The sequence below is a fragment of the Eptesicus fuscus genome, chromosome 20 (assembly GCF_027574615.1).
Source record: "Eptesicus fuscus isolate TK198812 chromosome 20, DD_ASM_mEF_20220401, whole genome shotgun sequence".
Classification (NCBI taxonomy): Eukaryota; Metazoa; Chordata; class Mammalia; order Chiroptera; family Vespertilionidae; genus Eptesicus; species Eptesicus fuscus.
Window position 1 is genome coordinate 32555461 of NC_072492.1, and position 26937 is coordinate 32582397.

The 26937-nt window shown below is 39.3% G+C and overlaps 1 protein-coding gene across 4 annotated transcripts in view; it reads left to right on the forward strand.

Moving 5' to 3' along the window:
- DDX42 (DEAD-box helicase 42) overlaps positions 1-26937 on the forward strand; it is a 33162-nt gene that overhangs the window by 3950 nt on the left and 2275 nt on the right. For 2 of the 4 annotated variants that reach the window (XM_028157394.2, XM_028157396.2), the window contains exons 2-16: positions 194-430; positions 5688-5838; positions 8418-8479; positions 9851-9887; positions 10718-10867; positions 15964-16068; positions 17434-17553; positions 18695-18871; positions 19544-19672; positions 20364-20463; positions 21300-21347; positions 21880-21977; positions 22894-23170; positions 24154-24380; positions 25653-25763. In XM_028157394.2, coding sequence (XP_028013195.1) covers positions 210-430; positions 5688-5838; positions 8418-8479; positions 9851-9887; positions 10718-10867; positions 15964-16068; positions 17434-17553; positions 18695-18871; positions 19544-19672; positions 20364-20463; positions 21300-21347; positions 21880-21977; positions 22894-23170; positions 24154-24380; positions 25653-25763 — 2013 coding nt within the window. In that variant the 5' untranslated portion in view covers positions 194-209. Of the gene's footprint in view, positions 1-193; positions 431-5687; positions 5839-8417; positions 8480-9850; positions 9888-10717; positions 10868-15963; positions 16069-17433; positions 17554-18694; positions 18872-19543; positions 19673-20363; positions 20464-21299; positions 21348-21879; positions 21978-22893; positions 23171-24153; positions 24381-25652; positions 25764-26937 lie in introns of those variants that run through there. The other 2 variants (XM_054709146.1, XM_054709147.1) reach the window with 2 other exon arrangements.

The following is a 26937-nucleotide window of genomic DNA, read 5'->3' on the forward strand; positions in this document are numbered from 1 at the left end:
TTACTTCAGTGTTTTAGAAAACGTGACCATTTCATTGAAGTTAGCATGCTGCATATCTGAAGTATAAAGTTAAAGTTAATTGAGAGGGAAAAGTTGAGAAGGAAATTGTAGGTAGAGGTTGGGAGAGACATAAAATCAATGGCTATTTATTTTATAAAGTTAAATTTCTATTAATGTATCTTGTTCCTAACAGATCAATTATTGACACCATGAACTGGAATAAAGGTGGCCCTGGCACTAAAAGGGGATTTGGCTTTGGAGGTTTTGCCATTAGTGCTGGAAAGAAGGAAGAACCAAAACTCCCACAACAGTCCCACAGTGCCTTTGGGGCAACCAGCTCTTCTTCTGGATTTGGGAAGTCAGCTCCACCACAGCTCCCTTCTTTCTATAAAATTGGATCTAAACGGGCCAATTTTGATGAAGAAAATGCGTAAGTGGTAACTTCTGATAAATTTAGCAAAGGTTGGGCTTTGAGATAATTCATTCCATCAACAGAAATTGAGGCAAAGAAACACTTTGTTTCCAGAATAAAAATAACTTCTTAAATTATCTCACTGAATTGTTGATAATAAGTTAAATTGTGGAGTTTACTCATTTGTAAGGAATATAATACTTGTGTGCTTACTTGTTCCAAAAAAGATTTGAGGCCATTGAGACCTAAATACGGCTGAAGAGATTTTAAATAATTCACGTGGTGTGTTGTTTTTTTTTATGTTCTTTACTGAAGTCTTTTATTGACATCATATAAATTGTTTTGTAAACACAGGCCATTGTCAGAACTTAGGGATGGGACACAGTTTGCCTCAACATCCAAATTCTTAAAACTGTTATGTTTTAAGATCTTAATAGTTTTATGTAATACTTTAAACAATAAAGAATTTAAATAAAAAAAAAAAAGATCTTAATAGTGGTAGAAAACAATCTCAGATTTTTGCCCACAGTTCTCAGGAAACATATTTAGCAATTATCTTTTTTTAACTCTAATAAGGTAATTATTATAAAAAGATGGGGTTTGAGTTCTAATTCCTATAGGTTATAATTTCTGTTTTTCCCGAGTCTGAAGAAATCTCTTAATTTTTTGCCTGGTTGAGTGACACTGCTTGAGGTTTTTTGTTTGTTTGTTTGTTTTAATGAAAATACTTCTCAAGAACAGAGTTTTTAAAGTACATGCTGCTGCTATGTTATTCAGGAATTCAATATAGAAGTAAGTGTTTAAAGTTCAGCAAAGTTAATCATTATTCTAGAGAGCAGTTTACCAGTTCAAGGATACTTTTTCATTAGTTAAATGAAACCTATATAAATGAATATATGTGTGTGTGTGTGTGTGTGTGTGTGTGTGTGTGTGTGTAGCACATAAAAGCTTTTAAAATAATTTCTATAAAGACTTGAAATGCTTTAAAATTTTAAGCTGCAGCTATTTAAACTTATAATTATATTTACGGTATTTATACTTTTAAATAGTAAAGGCGATTTTTCTTTCTTTTTTGGTATTTTGTTAAATCTTTATTGTTCAGATTATTACAGTTGTTCCTCTCCCCCCCCCCCCCCATAGCTCCCCTCCACCCGGTTCCCACCCCACCCTCTGCCCTTACCCCGCCCCCCCGACACTGTCCTCATCCATAGGTGTACAATTTTTGTCCAGTCTCTTCCCGCCCCCCCACACCCCTTCCCCCTGCCAGGATTGTCAGTCCACTCCCTTTCTATTCCCCTGATTCTATTCTATTCACCAGATTATTCTGTTCATTAGATTTTTTATTCACTTGATTTTTAGATTCACTTGATAGATATGTATTTGTTGTTCATAATTTTTATCTTTACCTTTTTCTTCTTCCTCTTCTTTTTTTTAAAAAAAAATATATTTTATTGATTTTTTACAGAGAGGAAGGGAGAGGGATAGAGAGCTAGAAACATCAATGAGAGAGAAACATCGACCAGCTGCCTCCTGCACACCCCCAACCGGGGATGTGCCCGCAACCAATGTACATGCCCTTGACCGGAATTGAACCTGGGACCCTTCAGTCCACAGACCGACGCTCTATCAACTGAGCCAAACCGGTTTTGGCTTCTTCCTCTTCTTAAAGAATACCTTTCAGCATTTCATATAATACTGGTTTGGCGGTGATGAACTCCTTTAGTTTTTTCTTATCTGTGAAGCTCTTTATCTGACCTTCAATTCTGAATGATAGCTTTGCTGGGTAGAGTAATCTTGGTTGTAGGTTCTTGCTATTCATCACTTTGAATATTTCTTACCACTCCCATCTGGCCTGCATAGTTTCTGTTGAGAAATCAGCTGACAATTGTATGGGTGCTCCCTTGTAGGTAACTGTTTTTCTCTTGCTGCTTTCAAGATTCTCTCTTTGTCTTTTGCTCTTGGCATTTTAATTATGATGTGTCTTGGTGTGGTCCTCTTTGCGTTCCTCTTGTTTGGGGTTCTGTGGGCTTGCTGGACTTGTAAGTCTATTTCTTTCACCAGGTGGGGGAAGTTTTCTGTCATTATTTCTTCAAATAGGTTTTCAGTATCTTGCTCTCTCTTCTTCTGGCACTCCCATAATTCTGATGTTGGTACGCTTGAAGTTGTTCCATAGGCTCCTTACACTATCTTCATATTTTTGGATTCTTTTTTCTTTTTGCTTTTCTGGTTGGGTGTTTTTGCTTCTTTGTATTTCAGATCTTTGACTTGATTCTTGCGATCCTCTAGTCTGCTGTTGGATCTCTGTATATTATTCTTTATTTCAGTCAGTGTATTCTTAATTTCTAGTTGGTCTTTTTTCATATCCTCAAGGGTCTCACTAAATTTATTGGCCTTTCTAGAAACTTCTTGAAAAACCTTATAACCGTGGTTTTGAACTCTTTATCCTCCATTTCTTTCATTTGTGACCTGTTTCTTTGTCTCCGCATTTTGGCTGCTTCCCTGTGTTAATAGAGTGGCTTTGTGTGCAAGGTGTCCTATAGGGCCCAAGTGGCTCAGCCTCCCCAGTTACCTGAGGTGGACACTCTTGGTGCACCCCTCTGTGGGCTGTGTGCACAGTCTTGTTGTAGTTAAGCCTTGATTGTTGTTGGTATCACTGAGAGGAATTGACCTACAGGCCAATTGGAGGATCAGCTGTATCTACTATGGGAGAACTGTGCTGGAGACACTCTTATGAGGCAAGACTTGCTTCAGTGGGGCTTTGGTGCTCACTGAATCTGCCCCCTGAGTGTGTCCCTTATGGATCTGAGGAGTTCTGACCAATCTGGATGGTCCTACTCTGACCCCTGGATACACTGGCTCTTGGATCTCCAAGGAGGTGCTAATTTAGCCTCTGTCTGAGGCCACCCGGCAGGAGGTACAGAGAGATCTGCAGATTCCTCTTCTTTGTTTGGGTTTTTGAGGTACCCAGATGAGGCCCAGCTATGAAGCAATGCAAGCTGCTGTGGGGCCTTGGGCCTTCTTTTGGGTATTCTGGGTCTTTCTGACTCAGCTGCAGTTTGTTAGGTAAATTTAGATTTCAAAGGACCAGGCCATTCATATGCAAAAGCCTCTGCGCACAGCTGGGGTGGGGTGGAGTCTCAGGGCGGAGCAAACAGCAATGGCTTCCCATCAGCCCTCCCCTAAGAGGCCCCCAGGTCTCAGTGTCCCATGGTAATCTCTGCAAGCACCTCTGAGAGAAAGCTGCCCTCAAGTTTTGCCCGCTGCCAGACAGTCCAGTTTCTCCCTGTATGAGTCTGGGTCCCCAGAGTCTTGCCTGGGACTGGACTTCAGAGCAGTCGGGAGCTTTTGTCTCCCTGCGGATTGAAAAAGCCAGCCTCGTACTCAGTTGCCAGCCCTCTCTGTGCGCGCGCCTCCGTACCTCTGCACTTTACTTCCACAGCTCCTCTGAGTCTCAGTGTGCTTTTTCCTTCTAGTTGTAGAATTTCCACTTAGCCAGCCTTCCTGTGGTTCTGGATGATGTTTGTTTTGTTTTTCAGTTGTAGTTTTTTTTTTAATTTTTATTTTTTTTATTTTTTTTTAGTTGTAGTTTTGAAGTGGTTGTGTGAGGTAGCAAGTTCAGGTGTTTACCTATGCCACCATCTTGGTTTATCCCCATATTTATGATATTTATAATCATACTATATTTAAATTTATTTATTAAATATTTGGTTATATTACTGTTTTGTTTAATTTTGAGGTAAGGCATAAATAATGTTTTTGCTTTGGTTTAGTTTATAAAGAGCTGTATTCTTTTTTTTTTTTAATATATATTTTATTGATTTTCCACAGAGAGGAAGGGAGAGGGACAGAGAGTTAGAAACATCGATGAGAGAGAAACATTGATCAGCTGCCTCCCGCACGCCTCCCACTGGGGACGTGCCTGCAACCAAGGCACATGCCCTTGACCAGAATCGAACCTGGGACCCTTCAGTCCGCAGGCTGACGCTCTATCCACTGAGCCAAACTGGTCAGGGCTAGAGCTGTATTCTTTTCTGGGATTTTTGTTAGTGATAAAGTGATATTTTCTCCAGACTTTGAGGGAGAAATACTTAAGTAGTATGATGAATGATTTCGGATTGAGGATTTATTTTTAATTCTAGAAGTTTTCTCTTGGTCCTCAGAAAATAGCCCAGAACTTCTGATGGAACTTCTTATGAATATGTCTCTAAAACATTTTAAAGGATTATAAGAATAAAATTTTAAAGGTTTTTAATATTTCATTCGAAAGTAATTTTTCCATTGCATACATTATTTAATATTTGCTGTATCTATTCAACAATAATATACTAAATTTGTACTAAAAACTTAACAATTGGAAATTAATTTGAACAGATGCTATTGAAATGAGAATTTGCTGTGCCTTTTTTCATTATTAAGTAATACTGAAGTCTTTAGCCAAAGCCTGAAGGTCTCTAATTTGACTTGTGTAGTTTAAATCTCTTAATAGTAACATCTTACCTAATAATAGTCAAACATGTAAATTGACCATACCTCCACTATGCTCACAGCCAATCAGGAGTGAGCATGCAAATTAACCCAACCAATATGGCGGATTAATTTGCATATGCAGGCGCAGAGTGGCCAGGAGGGGTGGGGTGCCTGCTATTGGAGGGGGGGAGAGCTACAGGAACGGTGCTCTGACTGGGAGCGAGGACTTGCAAGCAGCCAGGACCGAAGCCAGGGGAAGGAAGGCCTATTCTTGCACAAGTATCGTGCAACGGGCCTCTAGTCCTATCTAATAAAGAGGGACTATGCTAATTGACCCTCGCACCATCGCAAAGATGGCAGTGCCCACTGCCAATAAGGAGGGGATATGCTAATTGACTGTCCCACCCTCAAAGATGGTGACTCCCAGTCCCCTCAGCCCTGCTGGGGCAGCAGGCGCATGGCAAAGGTGCGCCTGCCTCTGGAGTCCCCCAGTCCCCTCAGCCTCCCAGCCGCCCAGAGCCGGCCTGAGGCGTAGGTAACCAGGGCCGGCCGAGGCTTGCACTGCCGGCAGTGGCAGCAGCAGAGGTGTGATGGGGACGTCGCCTTCCCTTGATCGCCAGGTTGCTTCCTGCCCCTGAGGACTCCTGGACTATGAGAGGGGGCAGGCCGGGCTGAGGAACCCCCCTCCAGTGCATGAATTTTCATGCACCGGGCCTCTAGTATATCATAATAAAAATTTCTGTTAAATGAAAGATTTACTGACCCAAACTAAACATTCACTTTACCAGTCACACATCTTCATTTTCAGATACTTTGAAGATGAGGAAGAAGACTCTAGCAATGTTGATTTACCTTATATTCCTGCTGAAAACTCCCCTACCCGGCAGCAATTCCATTCCAAGCCAGCAGATTCTGACAGCGATGATGATCCCTTGGAGGCATTCATGGCTGAAGTGGAAGCAAGTATCAACTCTGTTTTGTTAAAATGCTCAGCAATTAGAAATAACCCAAAGTAATCTAATGCTTCAGTCCTCATTCAGAATTTGTTTTCTGGCTTTTTTGGGAAAGAATTTTGCTCTTATACTCTAGTTTCTTAAATATACTTCCGCTTGCCCTGTAAACCTTGAACATAGTAGCTCAACATTTTTGTGTGTGTTTCGTTTTAATAATTCTTGGTATATTCTTAAATGGAATGAACATTATCTCATTCAAGCTATAGTTTATTAAATACATATTTAAGGCAGTTACATTTAAGGAACTTGCTATAAAATCACAAATTCGTATTCTCTACTTTTTTTTTTTTTTTTCTAATATATATATATATTTTTTATTTTTTTTATTTTATTGATTTTTCACAGAGAGGAAGGGAGAGGGATAGAGAGCCAGAAACATCGATGAGAGAGAGACATTGACCAGCTGCCTCCTGCACAACCCCCACCACCGGGGGATGTGCCCGCAACCAATGTACATGCCCTTGACCGGAATCGAACCTGGGACCTTCCAGTCCGCAGACCGACGCTCTATCCACTGAGCCAAACCGGTTTCGGCCATATTCTCTACTTTTAATGTTTAGTATTTGTTACTACCAAAATTATCATCAACATTCATGACTTCCCTGTAGAAATTGAAACTTCTGGCTACTCCATAAAATTATTCTTACTTAGCTCTTACGATTTTGCCTTTTGTCCTTTTTCCCCCCATTTCTGATTTTTCTTTTTATTTATTATTTATTTACTTAATATTAAGAAAAAACTTAAACATATACAAAAGTATAATAATAAAACGCCTCTAACACCTACCAAAACTATTCAGAACATACATGTGCTTTTGCATCATGGTAGCAAGTTAGTAAATATATTAAATGATTCTCTCTAGAAATAAAAGCAATAATGGTTTGTCATATTTGAGATATATATATATATAATCTTCAGATATGGACATTTCTCAAAGGGGTTTATTTCTCATAATTTCTTGAGATATCCTTAGTGATGAATTAGAAGAAAATCAGCTTTTTATTTTCTAGGTTTAAATTTGATTTTTGGTAGTGCAAGCTGCCATCACCCTTTTTGAGTGGGAGTATCCAAGCATGGCCTAGATTTTCTTGCTTGGCATTTCAAGTAGTTGAAGCAATTTGGAGATTAAATCTTGATCTTGGAGAAAATGTTGTTGCCAAACTATACTGGTGTTCAGTATAAATTTTTCTAGTGATTGAACTCAAGATGAGGATTTTATTTTATTTTGTGAGGTATGATTTATTTTTGTTTTTCTCTTCTCAGTCATGTGAGGATTTATTTTTAGCCAGTGTTTCAAAAAAGGATTTATGTAGGCTTAACAAATACGTTCTATAAGTGTTTGCCAGCCATTTCTTAAGTTACATTGTTTATGTCGTCTTCACTTTAATTATAGCCTTAAATACAGGTGGGGCCAAAGTAGATTTACAGTTGTTCATATGGAAAATAATGCAATAACTAATAATAATACAAGAATAAACTATGTTTCACGTGCTCACAACTGTAAACCTACTTTTGCCCCACCCTGTGTATCTTATATGTGGCTCAATCCCTTGAAAAGTAGATTGTGTATAATATTTCTTTTAAAAATAATTTCTCTTTGTCAGGACCACTTGATTAAATAGGATGCCAGGTTTAATACCCTGGCATTTTTTAAATGAAAGAAGTCAGAAAAATTCATGTTGCTTTATAATAAGAAACTTGTGCAGAATGTGTTTAACCTTGGAAAAATTTAATTTTTTTAACCTTGATATTCACACATAAAACAAAGAATTAATTTAGATCAGTGATTATTAATTTTCTTTGTATAAGAAAGTGCCTGTGGAAAATGGGAAAACTACATGCATGCACACAAGGATTCTGGAGCAGGGGGTTGAACCCCAGGACTATTGGGGCTCAATCATTCTTTGTTGTAGTGACTGTTCTGTGTATTGTTGGATGTTTAGCAGCATCTGTGGCCTTTATCCACTAGATATTACTAACAACCTCTCCTTCACTCCCCCTCTTGCCCCCAAGTTGGATGATCAGAAATGTCTGTAGACATCACCAAAAGTCCACTGGGGACAAAATTGTGACCCTTCTAATCAGTATCAAATTCTAAACTTGGATTGACAGCAACCTTTCCTCAGACAGATCCAGAAATCTGCATTTTTTACTAGCCCCAATGATAATGAGAAGCAAATTTTCTTATGCTGCACCTTGAGAAAGCCTGATTTGCCTAAGCTTAAGGTCTTTTACAGCCACAATTAGTTCATTAACTTTAAAAAAAAAAGGACCAAGCATTTTTACTAATTTTTCTATGCATGCTATAAATTGCAGGTAAAAGTCACGCACATCATGTATAGCCAGGGTTTTAGAACATTTGAGGTATTTCTCTGGAAAATTGTCAAGATGTAGTTTGCATACAAATGCAATTGTCAAAATGCATAGCTAAAAGTATGATGGCATTTGTTAGAATCTAAAAATTCTTTGTAAAGAAATTTCCTTTTTTAGTTGCTATGATTGTATACATCCTTTTGTTTCATTAGGATCAGGCAGCAAGAGACATGAAGAGGCTTGAAGAAAAGGACAAGGAAAAGAAAAACGTTAAGTAAGTTGTTTTCTTCTCCCTCACAAAGATTATATAAAAATAAAGTATTGCAACACCTATATCTCCCAAAATTTATAGAGGAAAAATTAAAATACATTAATTCTTAACTTGAAGTTAGCCCTGTATCTTGAATAACATTTCTGCAGATAGTAGAGATTACAAAAGTCTTTAAATTTGCAGTAATTAGAAAGCATTTTTTTGGTAAAATGGTATTTGATGTTTTGTAGTTTTTGTTCATTTTTTTGTTGGTTTTTTGTTTTGTTTTTAGTAAACTCAAGAATGAGTTACAGTTGAAGTTAAGAGAGCATAATTACTAAAGTTTGGGTTCATTGTTTTGAGTTTTGTTCCATAATTAATAAAAAACAGGTTAATGCCTATAGGATTAATTATGAGAAGTAATGGTGATTATGCCATTTTAAAACTATGTATATTATTAATAAATAACAATCTAATTTATTTAAGGAGTTACACCATGCTTTAGCAATGAGTCAGAACTTGAAATACATTATTTTCTGGGAAAATGAGTTCTCCTCTATCCCTTGCTGAATACACTCCTCTTAAAGTTTTTGCTACCAGACAAAAGTAGGCATGGTTGGACTTCTCCCTCTGCTTGGTAATTTGCGCTTCAGGCTCTCTCCAAGGTTCCTGTGCCATAGGGAGGTTCAGCCCTCTCTTTGGTGCTTACTGTGTGTTGCATCCTCTTTCAGTAAGCCTACACTGTGGTGTAGCTTGCCTTGGGAATAGTAAGTGCTCTAGATTAGGCAGAAAGTTTGATTAGAAAGAGATGGTTGTGGGACCTAAGCAACCACACTTTCTAAAGCTCCTGATAGAGTCAGCAAAGGGGCCTTTGTCCCCTTCTCTAGGTGAACTGCTTAGGAGTTTTAGTCTCAAACTTACCAAGAGTTGATTTAATTTTTTTCTCTGTCCCCAATTATTCTATAGCTGAATGCAGTTACTCTAGAGCTAGGGGACATTAAGAAAATTGGGACCTATTTTAGTGTACCAAAAGCAGGATTTTTTTTTAATATAAAATGCTTTTCACAATTGCTTGGTGTTTGTTGTATGTGATTGACAAGGCTAGGGTCCTTGTATATATCTTCAGAAGTTTTTTACTCCTTATACCTTGTTAGTAATTGGCGTTTCTAGGGGTACCCTAGCACCCCATTCAAAAGAAACGCAAACTGCAGCATATAGAGTGAAATTACACATATATGATGGATGGATAGTTTACAGTGTGCTTATTGCTGCTTTGTTATTATTAGTGTTGAGAATTCCTGTGCTGTATGGAATTCAACACTAATCTGCTATAAGTGTGGAGCTGGGTATGTGGAACATTTGCAGGGAAGTTTGTTTCTCCGCTTGTTTTTCCAGGGGTATTCGAGATGACATTGAAGAGGAAGATGACCAAGTGAGTTCCTATGCAGATTTCTATCTTTTATGTTTACCCCACAAAGTCTACACTGGGGACAAGCTAGAGCTTGCCTTCACTGAAATGGCCATTCCTGATACTCAGCAGGGAATGTCATTTGACTTGCTCCTTTTCTACATGTGTGACCAATTGGTAATACAAAGATTAACATGGCTTTCATCCATGTTGAAGATGGAACTTTTGATCAACTATGACATCAAAAACAAATATGAGCTTTATTCAGCTGATGTGTATTCTCATAAATCAAGAAGTAGAATAGTGTGGGATCCACTGAGGCCTCTAGCAACATCCAACCTCTACCTCTTTCTAGGGGTTCTGTTTGTGATTTTTATATTTCAAGATGGAACATTAATGACTGTCCGTTAGTATTTTTTTTTTCTCATTGGTCAGTTATGGGATGGTGAGAAGGGAACCAAAGTGAGCAGTAGCCCTTTCCAGGTTTATGACCCTTCTAATCAGTGTCAACTTCTAAACTTGGATTGGTAAAGCCACAGCATGTGTTCCACAGCTCTGGGCAGGGTAGGTAGACACCCCACCCCAGAAACGCTGTGAAACAGACAGATTTGAAACAGACAGATTTGTAAGTCTTCTGTTAAGTTAAATCATTTTGTAGTACTAACTGTTTCACTCATTTCTTCTGATTGTCCCTCCAAGTACTGCTAGTGTTAAAGGAATCATTGCTAGTAAGAGTCTTCTTACTTGGTAGGTATTTAAACTGCAATCATCTGGTACACTGTGTGCACTAATTACAGGAGCAGAAATGTTCCCAGTTGTACTTGGTATGATTATGTTCTTGTGCTTTCCTGCAGGAAGCTTATTTTCGATACATGGCAGAGAACCCAACTGCTGGTGTGGTTCAAGAGGAAGAGGAAGATAATTTGGAATATGATAGTGATGGAAATCCAATTGCACCTTCCAAAAAAATCATTGATCCTCTTCCTCCCATTGATCATTCAGAGGTATGATGTTTTTTGATGAATTTGATTCTTGTTTCAAGCCAATACAGTTTCTTCAGTGTTAAAAATATATGAGTACTCAATATCTGAGTACTCCTGATTTATACTCCTTATGTCATAAGAATATTTGTTCTTTGGGATCTTGCCAGCTCTGCTAAGTGGTTGAAATAAAAAGTGACTGAGTGATTGAGGCTTTATAGCCTATGTTGTCCAAGGTACAGCTGAATTGCTTGTTCACATTCGATTATATGTGAAGAATTTTTTTCAATAAATTGTACTGGTGGTCTGTGAGGTCCGAAAGGTTGGCGACCGCTGTTCTAGACCATCACTTAACCAACCATATTCCCTTCAAAATGGACCCTTAGGCCTGCATTTATTTTTTAATTGCTGCAAACCTTTACTATTTCTCACAGATCTGGAGCAAATAAGAGACTGTTCTTTCAAAGGGGTACCAGGAATTACAGGTTCCTTAAATCAGGAAAAGGAAATGAGGATATCAGTAAATTCACTTGGAAAAAAATCAGTATTTCATTGAGGTTAAATATCAGACTAGATCTTCGATACCCTAGTGATTCTAGATCTAGAATAATGGTTCTCAAGTCTGGTCCAAGGATTCCTGGAACGATCTTTTCAGGGATTCTACAGAGTCAAAGAATTTTCATAATGCTAAGATTTTTGCTTTTTGTTTACTGGTTCAGCATTTGCATCAGTGTCTAAAATCAATGATAGATTAAAACTGCTAATAGCTTAGCATGAATCAACAGTGGTAACTAGCCCTGGCTGATTTGCTCAATGGTTAGTGTCCACCCATGGACTGAAGGGTCGCAGGTTTGATTCCTGGTCGAGGGCACATATCTCTGTTGCAGGCTCAATCTCCAGCCCTGGTCTCTTTCACGTCAATGGTTCTCTCCTCTCACTCTTCCCCACCTTACTCCCTTCCCCATCTCACTCCCTTCCACTCTTTCTAAAAAAATCAATGGAAAAAATATCCTCGGGTGAGGATTAAAAAAGACAGTGGTACCAACTGTTCTTGTAGTCAATATATTCTTTCTTGCTAGACTATCACAGTTAAAAAAAAAAAAAAGCCATCTTCACTTAAGAATATCTTTGAAACAGCCCAGCTGGCGTGGCTCAGTGGTTGAGCATCAACCTATGAACCAAGAGGCCACAGTTCGATTCCTGGTCAGGACATGCCTAGGTTGCAGGCTTGAGCCTCAGTGGGGGGTCATACAGAAGGCAGCCTATTAATGATTATCTCTTATTAATGTTTCTACCTCTCTCTCCCTCTCCCTATCTGAAATCAATAAAAATATATTAAAAGAATAAAGCATTTAGGTGTTTGAGTTGTGAGCTGAACTAGCTGTTTTTCTCATGGAATATTGTTTTCACTTGAGAAAATGAATGGCACTTTAAGGAAAACAATTAAAAGTGTTTATTGCCAAGGACAGAAGCTTAAAACTTTCAAACAAAACTTAGAATTTTGGAAACATATTCATCACAGTGAGCTTGTCAGCTTTTTTATATGTAAAGTCTGTTGTAATGAAATCGATGGTAATAACTGTGATTTTAAAAATATCTGTATATAATGAAATTTTACCATTTGAATCACCTGCATACTACCTCAGTAAACCAGTGTTTTCAAAATGGCCAGTGCATGACGTTACAAAATCATGCATGAATAAAGACTCCCATTCAAAGTATATGATAGATTCATTGGTTATAATGTAACAGAATGTAAAAAGTTCATGATATGGTTTCAGATTACGCAGTGAAAGTAACCTGTAAGAAATGACCTCTTGTCAAGTTTTAGTATAGAATTGAAGAAGAGTAAAAAATCCACAAGAATCTGAAAAGGCTGTTAATAAATACTTAATTCCCTTTTCCAACCACATATCTCTGAGGGGCCAGATTTTTTCCTGGGCTGAAAGCAATATATCACAACAATTTACATGTAGTAGGAACCATTTTCTTTTGTCAGAGATTAAAGAGATTTCTAAAAATGTAAAACAATGTTGTCAAAGTTATTTTTGTTAAAGCATTTATGTTAAAGTATAATGGTTTATTGTAAATTTTAAAAAATATATTTTTATTGATTTCAGAAAGGAAGAGAGAGAGAGATATCAGTGATAAGAGAGAATCATTGATCAGCTACCTCCTGCACCCCTTACACTGGGTATATCGAGCCCACAACCTGGGCATGTGCCTTGACCAGGAATCAAACTGTCAATGCTCAACCACTGAGCCATGCTGGTCGGGCTGTTGTTATTTTTTAAATGAATTAATAAATTTTAAAATTTTTTGTTTTAATTTTAACACAGTACATATCAATAGATATAACCCACATAAATGAAAAGTTGTTGTGTTTTTGTTAAGTGTAAAGGGTACCTGAGGCTAAAAAGTTTGAGAACCACTGGTCTAGTCAATTTTCTAAATGTTTCCTTTTGCCTAAATGCTATCACATAATGCCTTCGTATTTTACATGTGACAGATGAAACGAAATATTTGAACCTGATCTAGGAAGAAGTATCCGTGATAAAGAGTGAAAATCCAGTAAGGAAAAACATACAAGTACTTGAAATAATCTAATCTAATAATAGACAAATATGCAAATTGACCATACCTCCGACACGCCCACAAGCCACGCCCACCATCCAATCAGAGCGAGTATGCAAATTAACCCAAACCAAGATGGCTACAGCCACAGAGAGCAAGGTTTCCTAGGTAACAGAGGAAGCCAAGCTTCCTGCCAGCCGTTGCAGGCCTAAGCCTCCACTCAAGCTACAAAGTTTCAATTATAGAAGGTAAACAAATTCAAACAAATGGTGGCAGAATGGAGCTTGAGAGAGCAGGCCAGGGTTGCCGCCGGCAACAGGGGAAGCAAAGCTTTCCACACACCCTGGCCGGGCTCACCCACTTAAGGCAACAAAGTTTCAATTATAACCCCAACACAAATGGCTTCGGGCCTCGGAGGGAGCCCCAGGCTTGGCTCTGCTCCAGGCTACAAAGTTTCAATTGTAGAAGGAAAATAAATTCCAGATACCAGGGCCTCCACTTGGGTTGCCAGGGGGCGTGGCCGGCCTGTAAACCACCACAGGCCCCTCGCTCAGGCCGCCCCATGCCCCCAGGGTACCCCACCCTGGTCAGGGACACCCTTCAGGGCAAACCAGCTGGCCCCCACCCCTGTATCAGGCCTCTATCCTATCTAATAAAAGAGTACTGTGCAGATTGATCATCACTACAACACACAATATAGCTGCCCCCATGTGGTAAAAGATCCTGCCCCCATGTGGACACAGGATGGCCACCACAAGATGGCCAGCAGGAGAGGGCAGTTGGGAGGCACCTGGCCTGCAAGGGAGGGCAGTTGAGAGGGACCAAGCCTGCAAGGGAGGGCAGTTGGAGGTGATCAACCCTGCAGGAGAGGGCAGTTAGGGGTGACCAGGCTGGCAGAGGAGGGAAGTTGGGGGCAAACAGGCTGGCATGGGAGTGGTTAGGGGGTGATCAGGCTGGCAGGCAGAAGCAGATAGGGGCAATCAGGAAGGCAGGCAGGCAAGAAGTTGGGAGCCAGCAGTCCTGGATTGTGAGAGGGATGTCCTACTGCCCGTTTAGGCCCGATCCCTGGGATCGGGCCTAAACGGGCAGTCAGACATCCCTCCAGGAGTCCCAGATTGGAGAGGGTACAGGCTGGGCTGAGGGACAACCCCCCTCCATGCACGAATTTCATGCACCGGGCCTCTAGTCGTCTAATAAAAATCTTTGACAAAGTGCTCAAACTTCATCATCCTGGGGTATTCCCAGTTCTTATGTAATGGGTAGTCTGTCAGGAGAGACCAGAAGTAAGGGAAGAATATCCTTTCTACTTAAAAGTAGCTTTCTTCTCATTCTGTTTCTTTATTAATATAAAAATTTACATGTTTATATATAAAATTTGTGAACAAAATAAAAATTCTTGCTTTCATGGAGCTTCCATTCTGATAAAGAGAACTAAAGGAAATCGGTAAAGACTCCATTATGTGCAGCAGCATTGTGGGGCTCATAACAAAAGTTCCTGCCTAAAAGTCAAACTGTAAAACTTTTTGTTGATAGTGCTATAGAAAGATAATTAGGCTTTATCCAGAATTATGAAATTTTTGAACACCTAGTAAAGACTTAGATTCTCCTTAAGTAAGTTTATTGTAGACATACCATGTTGTCAAAAAGAAAATCATTTAACCAAATTCGTATGTGGTGGTTTGCTTCTGTTTTGTATTATTAGTACAGTAAGCTATGAAGAGTAGCAGAAATTACTTCTTCCCTCCTTGGAATTGGAAATGCTTGGTCATTCCTTTTTTAAAAGTTATGTAAACAGTTCCATGTTGTTAAAAAGAATAGAACTTCCTCTACACACAGATCTGTCCCCAAAGGAAATATTAGAAATATTTTTAAATGCTTAGAGCTAAGTGAGTGAACAGCTTACTCTAAAACATTTAAATGTTATAGGGTGGGCTATTTTCTTTTAAAATCTGAAGCCTTTGGCATTGTAAATTCCTTAGTCTTCATCAAAGTTGTTAAAATATTTTTTATTTTATCTTTATTGTTCAAAATATTACATATGTCCCCTTCCCCCCTCCCTTTGACACCCCCTTCACTCTGCCTCCACCCTTCACTCCCCTGAAGTGTATTTTTTAAAAATATTTTTACTGATTTCAGAGAGGAAGGGAGAGGGAGAGAGAAACATCAATGATGGGAATCATTGATCGGCTGCCTCCTGCACGCCCCCTCCTGGGGATCGAGCCCACAATCCAGGTATGTGCCCTTGACCGGAATTGAACCTGGGACCCTTCAGTCTGCAGGCCAATGCTGAGCCAAACTGGCTAGAGCTGAAATGTGTTCTTAAGAGTCTCTTTAGAAAGCAGGTTGGTGTTTATTTTGAAAATGGGATTAGGGAATGGTACTAGCTGTACTTTGGGGATGTTTGTCATGAATAAGTGAATTCCTTTGTTCTCTGTCTGGTTTTGGCTTTACTTTGTAATATTTGTAAAAGATTATTTTGCATTAAAGTCAAACTCACAGGATTGACTCTTGAATTCTAGACTAACTTTGAATAATTGGACCTGCAGATTGACTATCCACCATTTGAAAAAAATTTTTACAATGAGCATGAAGAGATAACAAACCTCACCCCACAGCAGCTAATAGATCTTCGGCATAAGCTCAATCTTCGGGTAAGTTCAACCATTAAGCTAGATATTCTTAATCTTGAATTTATTTTCTAATGGTCTCTGAACTGTCTTTGGTAGAGTAATAATTATATCCCTTGGGCTCATGTGTCTTGTTTTTATTGTATTAGTCTTCCAGCTCTTTGAGGATAGGATTGTATTCTTCTTGCATGTGACACACATGAATGCTAAATGTGTTCAGTCAGCTCTGTATGTTGTATGGAACAATATGTCATCGCACGCTTAAAATTAATCAGCAACTTATTTCTCCAGCAAATACAGTGTTTTGAGAACTGTGTTTGGTGGGCTAGAGACGAAGGGTAGGAGTCACCATCTTCAGAAGAGAAGACAAGACCAGTAGATGTGATCAATACGTAAAGTCAGAATATCTCAAAATTAATATACACTTGCTTCTCAAATTACAGCACAGTTGTTTTTTTCAATTAGAAGACATTAACACCTTTTAAAAATATGAATGCACTAATTTCACAGCAATAGTTTAAATTGCCCACCCAAAAAGTTTAGGTTATACATTGGCCACATTGTATAGAGTGCTGCTCGATGTTAGTAAAGTGAAACACACACAGATAATACGGTGATATCTACTCTGGTGTGGACAGCTTTCTGGCCTATGCCTTACCAGTTGTTATGTGATGTTTGAACTTCTGTTTTCTGAGAGTGTGTATGTGTGTGTCTGTTTGCCAAAATTACCACCCCCCCCAACAAACAAACAAACAAAAAAACCTTTTACACAAAATCCTGAGTAGAAATAGATAGCATCACCAAAGGAAGCATTGAAAGGTTATCACTGTTGGAATCAACATGGAAATTATAAGCTTCATTCTTTACCTGGGTACAGTATAGTGCTTGACAGTGTCTGGACCATCACCGAGTGGAGCATTAACTCTTCAAGCGTGACTAAAAATGGAAATGGCGGATATCTTTGTAACCAGTGGGTTACAAGGGCATACCATATTTAGAGCTCATTTGCACTCTTTATTTTATTTTAAGAGCAAGTTTTATTTTTTTCTACCATCTGGCTAATAGTTACGCAAAATGGTAAAAAATAAAATGACCTTTTTCAATGAATTGAACAATTATTTTTTAATTTCTTACAGAAAATTTTTATTAAAGAGATGTCTAGGCACTTAATCATTTTAAATCTTATGACAGTTATCTCAGGAATATTTATCCTGGAGTTTTTAGATCTGTTATTTTCTTACCTTTTTGAACAGCATATGATTTTGGCTACAGACTTACATTTTCACGTTATATTCGAGCTAAATGCTAGGTACTGGTAAATATTGTTGAACTTCCAGTGCTGTTGATTTTGAAGTACAAATCATTCCTGGGAATTGTCTTTACCTCTAGGTCTCTGGTGCTGCACCTCCTAGACCAGGAAGCAGTTTTGCTCATTTTGGGTTTGATGAACAACTTATGCACCAGATTCGGAAATCTGAATACACACAGCCCACTCCAATACAGTGCCAGGTAAGTAAAGCATACTGAAGGGAAAATGAAGTAGAATGATAGTCAATGACTGTGTTTTATTTTACAAACAAGTCAAATCAATAAAACACTAGTTAGTGCAGCCCTGGCCAGTGTGGCTCAATTGGTTGGAGCATCGTCTTATACATCAAAAGCTGGCAGGTTTGATTCCCCATCAGGGCACAAACTCAGGTTGTGGGTTCAAATCCTGATGTTTCTCCCTTTCCCTCTCCCTCTCCCTCTCATCAATTAAAAAACAACAACACAACACTGATTAGTGCAGAACTGAATTGACATGGGTCGAATGTATCCATATATTTCCTCTGTAGCTTCATCTTCAACCTTTGCTTTAAATAAGGGGAGAAGAGGGAAGATATATATGAAATACAAGAGTATAATAAAAAAGATTTATATGTGGCCCGGCCAAAGATTTCTGGTTGAGTGTCATTCTGTGAACCAAAAGGTTGCCAGTTCAATTCCCTGTCAGAACACATAACCAGGTTGCGGGTTCAATCCCTCTCCCTCCCCCCTCCCCCCCACCTCAAGGTCAGGGTTTGTACAAAAGGCAACTGATCGGTGTTTTTCTCTCACATCAATATTTCTATACCCCCACCTCCAAGCATGTCCTCGGTTGAGCATAAAATAAAAAATAAAGATTTCTGTGTGGACAAATTTAGTACTGTCAGTGACTAGGATCCCTTTGGCTGTGACCTGAAAGTAATAACTTCTATTTCACATTTATATATGGGATTTATTCATTCCTACACCAAAATTGAGAATTTTATGTATGTGGATAGGGCAATCTGTACCTTCTTAAGAGGTCAAGATCTTAAAAAACTTAGTAACCTACTTATAAATTACAATTTTTTTTTATTTCTGTATTTTAAGCAAAATGAAGTCATTCATATTTTGTAAATCGTGGCTGATCCACATGAAGAGAATGATAAATATTTCTTTCAAATCAAGAAGTTTAGGGGAATGCCACGTATTTTTTGTTATTCCATAGTTAGTATGCATAGCCCAGGATAATTCTGTTCCAGTGAAAATGAATGTCATTAATAGTCATATACTCCTTCCCTAGTATTTCCTTCAGAACATCTTCACAATAGAAGGTTGAAAGTGGATATACTTGCTTTTTCTCTAGGGTGTGCCTGTGGCATTAAGTGGAAGAGACATGATTGGTATTGCCAAAACAGGCAGTGGAAAAACTGCTGCCTTTATCTGGCCCATGCTGATTCATATAATGGACCAGAAGGAATTGGAACCAGGTGATGGACCAATTGCAGTGATTGTGTGTCCTACGAGGGAGCTTTGCCAGCAGGTATGTGCTTTGTATGGAATGCCTCCTTGCAAATGTGAACTAGCAAGGGACCAACCAGTCAAGTGGGTAAAATTACCAGGAAACTTCTTTTTCAATTGTGATAAAATACACATCAAATTTCCCATTTTAACCATTTGTAAATGTACAATAGAGTGGCATTAAATACATTTACATTGAGCTACCAGGAAACTTTTGGAAAATATTGTTATACTAGGCGCCTGGTGCATGAAATCGTGCACGGGTAAGGTCCCTAGACCTGGCCAGAGATCAGGGCAGATCTGTGGGGCAACTGGTGGGGAGATTGGGGGGCCCCCTGCTGGCACCCGCCTTGGCTGGCCTGGGGCCTGCAGGCTGGAGGCAGCTCCTGCATTGAGCATCTACCCCCTGGTGGTCAGTGCATGTCATAGCGACCAGTCATTCCATTGTTTGGTTGATTTGCATATTAGGCTTTTATTATATAGGATAGGATACTTTCTATATAACCAAATACACACTTTTCTTTGAAAAACTGTTTTAAGATTTTAAAAAATGCTATGAGAATTGTTTTAAGTATTTTCTAGCATTTTATTTTCTGACATTGTATTCTGTGTGTTTTGTATAACTCCCTTTTTTGTTGTGACAAAGGTTTTTGTCAGAGTTTGTTAATGTGTCATTATGTCCACAACTTTTTAGATCCATGCAGAATGTAAGCGGTTTGGGAAAGCATATAATCTTCGATCAGTGGCCGTGTATGGAGGGGGAAGCATGTGGGAGCAGGCCAAGGCCCTTCAGGAGGGGGCAGAGATTGTTGTGTGTACTCCAGTAAGTATGTCTTGGATTTAATGGCTTCTCGGCCTCTCTTTGTATGGAAAAGTGGTTAGTTATTAGAGGGACTTCCCCCTAAAATGTGGTAGGGCAGGGTAGAGAACACTCTGGTGAATGACATCCTATGGCTTTGGTTTAATTTTGATTAATTGACTAAAATAGTCCAATAAGATTCTCTGATCTATATATTAATAGCTACAAATTCCCCTCAATTTAAAACAATTTTTCTTAAGTTCTCCTAGAAAATGGATGAGGTCACTGAGAGTATCAAGAATCAGAAAGACATTCAAAGTATAGTCAGGCTGTCTAGAAGAGTAGTCTAAACATTAAAGCCCATCAGCAAGGTTTTAAATTAGGTCATTTCAGAATGCCTCACAAAAAGTGTTCTGGCCATTTTCCTACAATTTAAATCACAATGTAAAGGAAGAATCCAATGGAGTTTTCAAAATCTCTGGGGTTTTTTAAGGCTTTGTCAAGGCTGTCAGACCAGGGTCTGATATAGTCTAAGACATATTAACCTTTTGCACTCGGATGTCGAGTATGACTCGACACGGTTAGCATCGGTAGCAGCTCGTATGAAAAAAGCAAGCGAGTGCAAAGGGTTAATACTTTTGCCAGGAACACAGCTCTAGAAAGTTGTTGTAAATGCCTTTAATTATATTTACTATTCATTTTCTGGTTCTCATAGGGCCGGCTGATTGATCATGTGAAGAAGAAAGCTACCAATCTTCAGAGAGTCTCTTACCTTGTATTTGATGAAGCAGATCGAATGTTTGACATGGGATTTGGTATGCTCTGAATACCAGTGTCTTCTGTCCCTGATCTCATGATACTAGTTTTTCCCATGTCTGGACTTAGCAATTTTTTTTATTTTTTATTTTCGTGAGAGAAGCTAAAAATATTCCTGGGGAAGGTTAGAAACTATTTTTAGGAGTTCTCTCAGGAAAAGTATGTTAGGTGTGATTGGGTTGAGGACAATTGAAAATGCCTTTGTATATAGGGAGGATATTGGCTTTATGCTTTATTTTTTTATTTTTTAAATATATTTTATTGATTTTTCACAGAGAGGAAGGGAGAGGGATAGAGAGCCAGAAACATCGATGAGAGAGAGACATCGACCAGCTGCCTCCTGCACACCCCCCAGCGGGGGATGTGCCCGCAACCAATGTACATGCCCTTGACCTGAATCGAACCTGGGACCCTCCAGTCCGCAGACCGACGCTCTATCCACTGAGCCAAACCGGTTTCGGCTATGCTTTATTTTTATTCATATGCCTTTGATTGTGGATGTCAAGGTCTGTGTTCTTAGTTGGGTGGATGTCATGTCATTCAAGGCCCTTTGCTCTCCTGTCCTCTTTCACTTAACCTGGCTGTGTGAAAATTCTAACTATCTTTATTGATTGAAACACTACTGGGCCTTCCCCAACTGGGTGGAGGACAAAATGCTTTCTGAGTTTCATACTGAATAATAGATCTAGGAGTTTTAAAGTTTCCTTATTTCTTTCTTTTCCCCCTTAATTCTTATAACCTTTCATATGAAGATTTTTACTAAAATGACTTTTCCAGGCATCCCAAACTGTATTGCAGAGTTATAATATTAATTTTACGTTTCTACTTCTTCCAGAGTACCAGGTGCGATCCATAGCCAGTCATGTCCGTCCTGACAGACAGAGTATGTATGCAGCAGTTTTATTAAGCCACATTTGTACTCAGAATAAGCTCCTCTATTTATTTTGTAAGCACTCAGTTGTGGCAGCAAAAATGATCATGTGTGTGTACTGGTGAGAACTATAAAGGGTGAGATAGTGACTGTTTATTTGAGCTGCACAGGACCTCAGAGGTCATCAGTTATAATTCACTCATTTTTATAGATGATAAATACTAAGGCTGAGAATTGAGTGACTGGCTCCAATTTATACAGTTTTATTGGGTAGAGGCAATGCACAATGCAGATCTGATTTCTGTTAACCATACTGACAACCCTGTCTTAACAGAAAATTTATAAAAATAGAGTAAGATCAAGCCTTTTTTTCTTAGTTAGTTTTTTTCGTTTGCTTTTAACTAAAATTAAAGTTCAGGTAGGCTTATTTTTTAACAACTGAATATTTTTTAAAAACAATATTTTAAATGTTAGTAGGAAGCTTAATGGTCATTCAAAAAAGAAGTCATACTGTTTCTTTAACAAAATTTAATTTACCTTTTAGCTCTCTTATTCAGTGCAACTTTTCGGAAAAAGATTGAAAAACTGGCCAGAGACATTCTGATCGACCCTATTCGAGTGGTGCAAGGCGATATTGGAGAGGTAACCTTAGCAGGGCTGGATGGGACCCCAATAGGTTATTTCTCAGATTATGGAGACATGGAATGAATTTCTCACTACTGAGAGGAAAAATATTATGTATTTATGGGTGAGGCAGCATGTTTCAAACTTGCTTTAAATTTAATATCCAAAGAGAAGGGAAGCCCTGTTGGTTAGAACGTGGTCTCCATATACCACGGTTGTGGGTTTGATCCCCAGCTAGCGCCCATACAAGAACCAACCAATGGATGCATAAATAAGTGCATCCATTTAAAAAAACAAACAAAACACATTTGTGGGGTGAAAAGAAGCAAGCTTTGCCTAGAAGACTATCAGTCAGGATAGAACTGACATTTAAAATGATGGAGGGAGGAGGTCTGCACAGCATGGAGTGGGGACTTGAACAGCCTGGTGAAAATGAGTTAAGGGTTCTTTTCCTTACCTGTGTGGAAAATTTCTCTGAATTGTGATTTGGAATTCAGTTAAGGCTGCCTTGAGAATTCCTTAAGTTGCTTGCCATGTTTATTAAAGTTTTGTGCAGTTAGCATTTTGAAAGTGTCCATTCTTCATTTTTGAGTGCCTTCTGTGTCCGTGGATGAATTCTACTAGGAACAGTGAGTGGGAGGGGCAGAAAAGGAGCTTAATTTATTAATAATCTGAGTAGTAGGCATATAAAAAAATATTGCGGTTAGCAGATTAGTTGGTTGGTACATGTACGCATTAGGGGAGATAGAGAGTGCAGTGATTTGAGAAAGGGACCTAAGTTTTGAGTGCACTTGACTTGCTGAAGGAAGGCCCAGGAGAAGAAAGATTGTTTAAGGTTCTGCTAGATGCAGGTAGAAAATGTGATGTCTGGTCCTTGTTCAGGTGCCCTGTGGCACAAATGTCACAATCCTCTGTTTCATTTCTTCCTTTTCAGGCAAATGAAGATGTGACACAGATTGTGGAAATTCTCCATTCCGGGCCTAGTAAATGGAACTGGCTTACCCGGCGTCTGGTCGAGTTTACCTCTTCAGGGAGTGTCCTCCTGTTTGTTACTAAAAAAGCCAATGCTGAGGAGCTGGCCAATAACCTTAAACAGGAGGATCATAATCTTGGGCTGCTTCATGGGGACATGGATCAGAGTGAAAGAAACAAGGTCATTTCAGACTTTAAGAAAAAGGACATCCCCATCCTGGTGGCCACAGATGTTGCAGGTAGAATATGAATTTCCCCAATAACCTTAGGTTTCTGTGCTGTAAGGGTGCTCTGTCTTGCTATACAAGACCTATAATACCTGATCAAGCTGATTGAGGGTGCTCTGCTGGCCTGGCTGGCCATACCCCATGGAGCCATTTAGAGTACACTGATCATAACCAGGAAGATGTTAATTTCTCAGCCTCGAGGCATATTTGAAGCTGATTTTAATTTTTTATATATTCATGGTGCAAAGAGAGGCCATGGCAGGTTATTGATGGCAGATGTTATATACCTTACAGTAGGTGGCCCCGCATCATAGAATCTACAATAGTGGCATTTGTTCTAGAAGGGTAATTTGTATCTTAGCTCAACAAACCATGCACTTTGCCTAGATAAGAATGGAATCTGGGCCTGACTGCGGTGGCTCAGTGGTTGAGCGTTGACCTATGAACCTGGAGGTCATAGTTTGATTACCAGTCAGGGCATATTCCTGGGTTGCAGGCTCGATCCCCAGTAGGAGGCTTGTAGGAGGCAGCCGATCAATGATTCTCTTCATTGTTTCTCTCTCTCCATCTCCTGTCCTCTCTGAAATCAATAACGTGTGTGTGTGTGTGTGTGTAATATATATGTATATATATGTATGTATGTATATGTAAAAGAATGGAACCTGGATTCTTAGAGATTTAGCATTTGGGGTTAACTTTGCTTTTTTGTTTGTTTTTTGTTTTTTTGAATATATTTTTATTGATTTCAGAGAGGACGAGAGAGGGAGAGAGAGAGAAACATCAATGATGAGAGAGAATAATTGATCGGCTACCTCCTGCATGCCCCCTACTAGGGATCCAGCCGCAACCAGGCATGTGCCCTTGACCGGAATTGAACCCGGGACCCTTTAGTCCGCAGGCTGGTGCTCTATCTACTGAGCCAAACCAGCTAGGGCAGGGTTACTTTAGTTTTTGACTCCTGATGAAGAATGAAAGAATTTGGTTTATTATTTCAGCCCGTGGTCTGGACATTCCTTCAATTAAGACTGTCATTAACTATGATGTGGCTCGAGACATTGATACCCATACTCATAGGATTGGCCGCACTGGACGAGCGGGTGAGAAGGGTGTGGCCTATACCTTGCTAACCCCCAAGGACAGCAATTTTGCTGGTGATCTTGTCCGGAACTTGGAAGGAGCCAATCAACATGTTTCCAAGGAACTCCTAGATCTGGCGATGCAGGTGAGGGGCTGGGGCACACTTCAGGTTGCTCCAAGTTGTAAAACTAAACTAGGTGACCAAATTCCAACAAGCCTGAGGCAGATAACCTAGAAACATGTCAAGAAAGGAGTGGGGGTGGGGAGAATAGTGCTTAGAGGTACTGATTAGTTTTGAAAGGGCATTAAAATTCATCTGGTTACCTTCTCATCCTCTCCTTTCAGCAGCATCTATGTAAGTGTAATTTAAAAGATGGCTTCTCTTCCTCCCAAACTGTCTTCTCTTTTGGGGGCTAAAAATGTGTGATGTCTTAAAAAATTATGTATTTAACTATTCCTCATAGACTTAGGTCTCAGATTTTAGACCACACTGATTACCAGTCCAAAATGGAGTGAGCCATTCTACCGAATTAAATCTTAAGTTGTGTTAATACATGCAGTCCCCAAATTACAAATGTGTTCAGAGTACACATTCTGTTAGCAGAGACTTACGTGTTTTTCAGATAGGCCAGCCTATAGCACTGTTACCCATAATGCAGTTGTCATGTGGTCTTGAGAGTAAAGGACCTTTATTACTGAGAGTAGTTTCTTCCCCTTTCCTGGGTGTAGAGAGCCAATCCTAAACTGAAGGTTTGAACAAGATACATCTCTTTTTATGCCTCAGGCTTCCTGTGCTCTCAGACTGATCAGCTTCTCATCACCTTTGCCAAGCTTGCCCTGCCTCTCAAGAACTTTGGCATGTGTCAGCCAAAGCTCTAACCTCCCCCAGAGATGTTTGCATTCTGAAGAGAATGTGAATAAATCTGATTAGTAGTATTCTGGCAGTGATCAAGTTCAGTGAAAACTTTTAGGTCCTATGGGTAAATAAAATTTTATTTTTATTTATGTGACTACCAGTCTGGCCTAGAGTCAATTCTAATAAACTTCACTTCAGTTTTTTTCCCTCTACTTCTGAACCCAGTAATTCTTTAAAAGCTCTGAATTTTTATGTCCAGTGGTATGTATAGATAAATTGAAAAATAGAAAATAAATTCACTTTCCTCAAGGAAGTTAGAAGTGGCCAGCGTAACCAATCACTTCCCTTCTTGGAAAAGGAGCAATAAAGGAAGCCTGAGATGAGGATCTGAGCCTCCTGACAAATTGGTGGATTAAACTACCTAAAGGAAGTGAATCTGTGGTTCTTGGCTAAAGATGAAGCAAAAAGTTCTTCCCTCCCACTTAGTTTCCTCTTCCATCTTATCCTTTCTCTGGCCCCTTCTCCCTACCCTGGCTTAACCTTAAATTGTGTTCAATGCAGAATGCCTGGTTTCGGAAGTCCCGCTTCAAAGGAGGGAAAGGCAAAAAGCTGAACATTGGTGGAGGAGGCCTGGGCTACAGGGAGCGGCCTGGGCTAGGCTCTGAGAACACGGTGAGTCCATACTACAATAGTGCCCTTAACATGTTAAGTGCCCTGTCAATCACCGGTGACTGACACTATACTTTCCGTCTGGAAAACAAAACAGGTTGGGCACTTAACGTGTTAAGGCTGGTCCTGAGTCCTGAGTAACGGTAGGACTATTCTCTACCTGAGAAAACCTGTGAGTTCAGAACCCTGTCTGGAAGGAAGCTTGTGTTTAATTTGCTGGCTTACCTCTATGTTAATGCTGGTTCTTAGTGTTGTGACTTCTATTGAAGAAGGACCTTGATGTGCTCAGGAAATCAGTCTAGGTTAGCAGTGGTTCCTGGACTAGCAGTAAAAGTAGACTCATGCCCCACCGCAAACCTGGTGAATCAGAAACTCTGGATGTGGGACCCCACACTCTTGTTTTCCCAACACTGGCCTAGATAGAGCCTGCTGCTAGACATTGCCACAAGGTCGCTGTGTAGATTCTAGTTGTATCTTGTAACTAACTCAGGAATGATTTCTACATTCTCTGGGAAATTTCATCAGAGAGAGGAGAGAGAGCTTTTCTCAAAAATCAGGTAACAAAAGCTCTCCGTGACTCGCTGTCTTAACTGCCTATTATCTGTCACTCTGATTCCTAAGCCAAGTCTACATTTCTGGATCATCATAGTTATCGTGGTGTCTTTGATAAGTAATCTGTTCCCACATTACAGTCATGATGGTGATGCGGATGATGCAGATAGAATGATAGCTAATACTGAGCACTTACTATATGCCAGGTCCATTCCAAGCAGGCATGCATATTAACTCAGTCTTCTCAGCCACTCACTAAGAGTGAGTACAGAGATAAAACAGAGGCACCCAAGGTTACACACTGGTAAGTGACAAAGCTGAGGTTCAGACTCAAGGGTCTGGATTCAAAGTATGTGCATACTGCCTTGTGGCCTTTCCATCTTTATAATTTTTACATAATTACATAAACATGTTCATGTTTGTATATAAATAATGCCACATAGTCAGCTTTGGGCATAATCTGATCTCATTTCTGATTATTTAGGATTAATTTCCAGAAATAGAAATACTGGGTTGAAAGGCATAGAGTTTCTAAATTATTCTTCATCACCACACCTTTTCTCACAAAACATAACTTCCTAAAAAAAATCCTGTTCCCTTTCCCACTCGTTTTCAGTATGTTGAG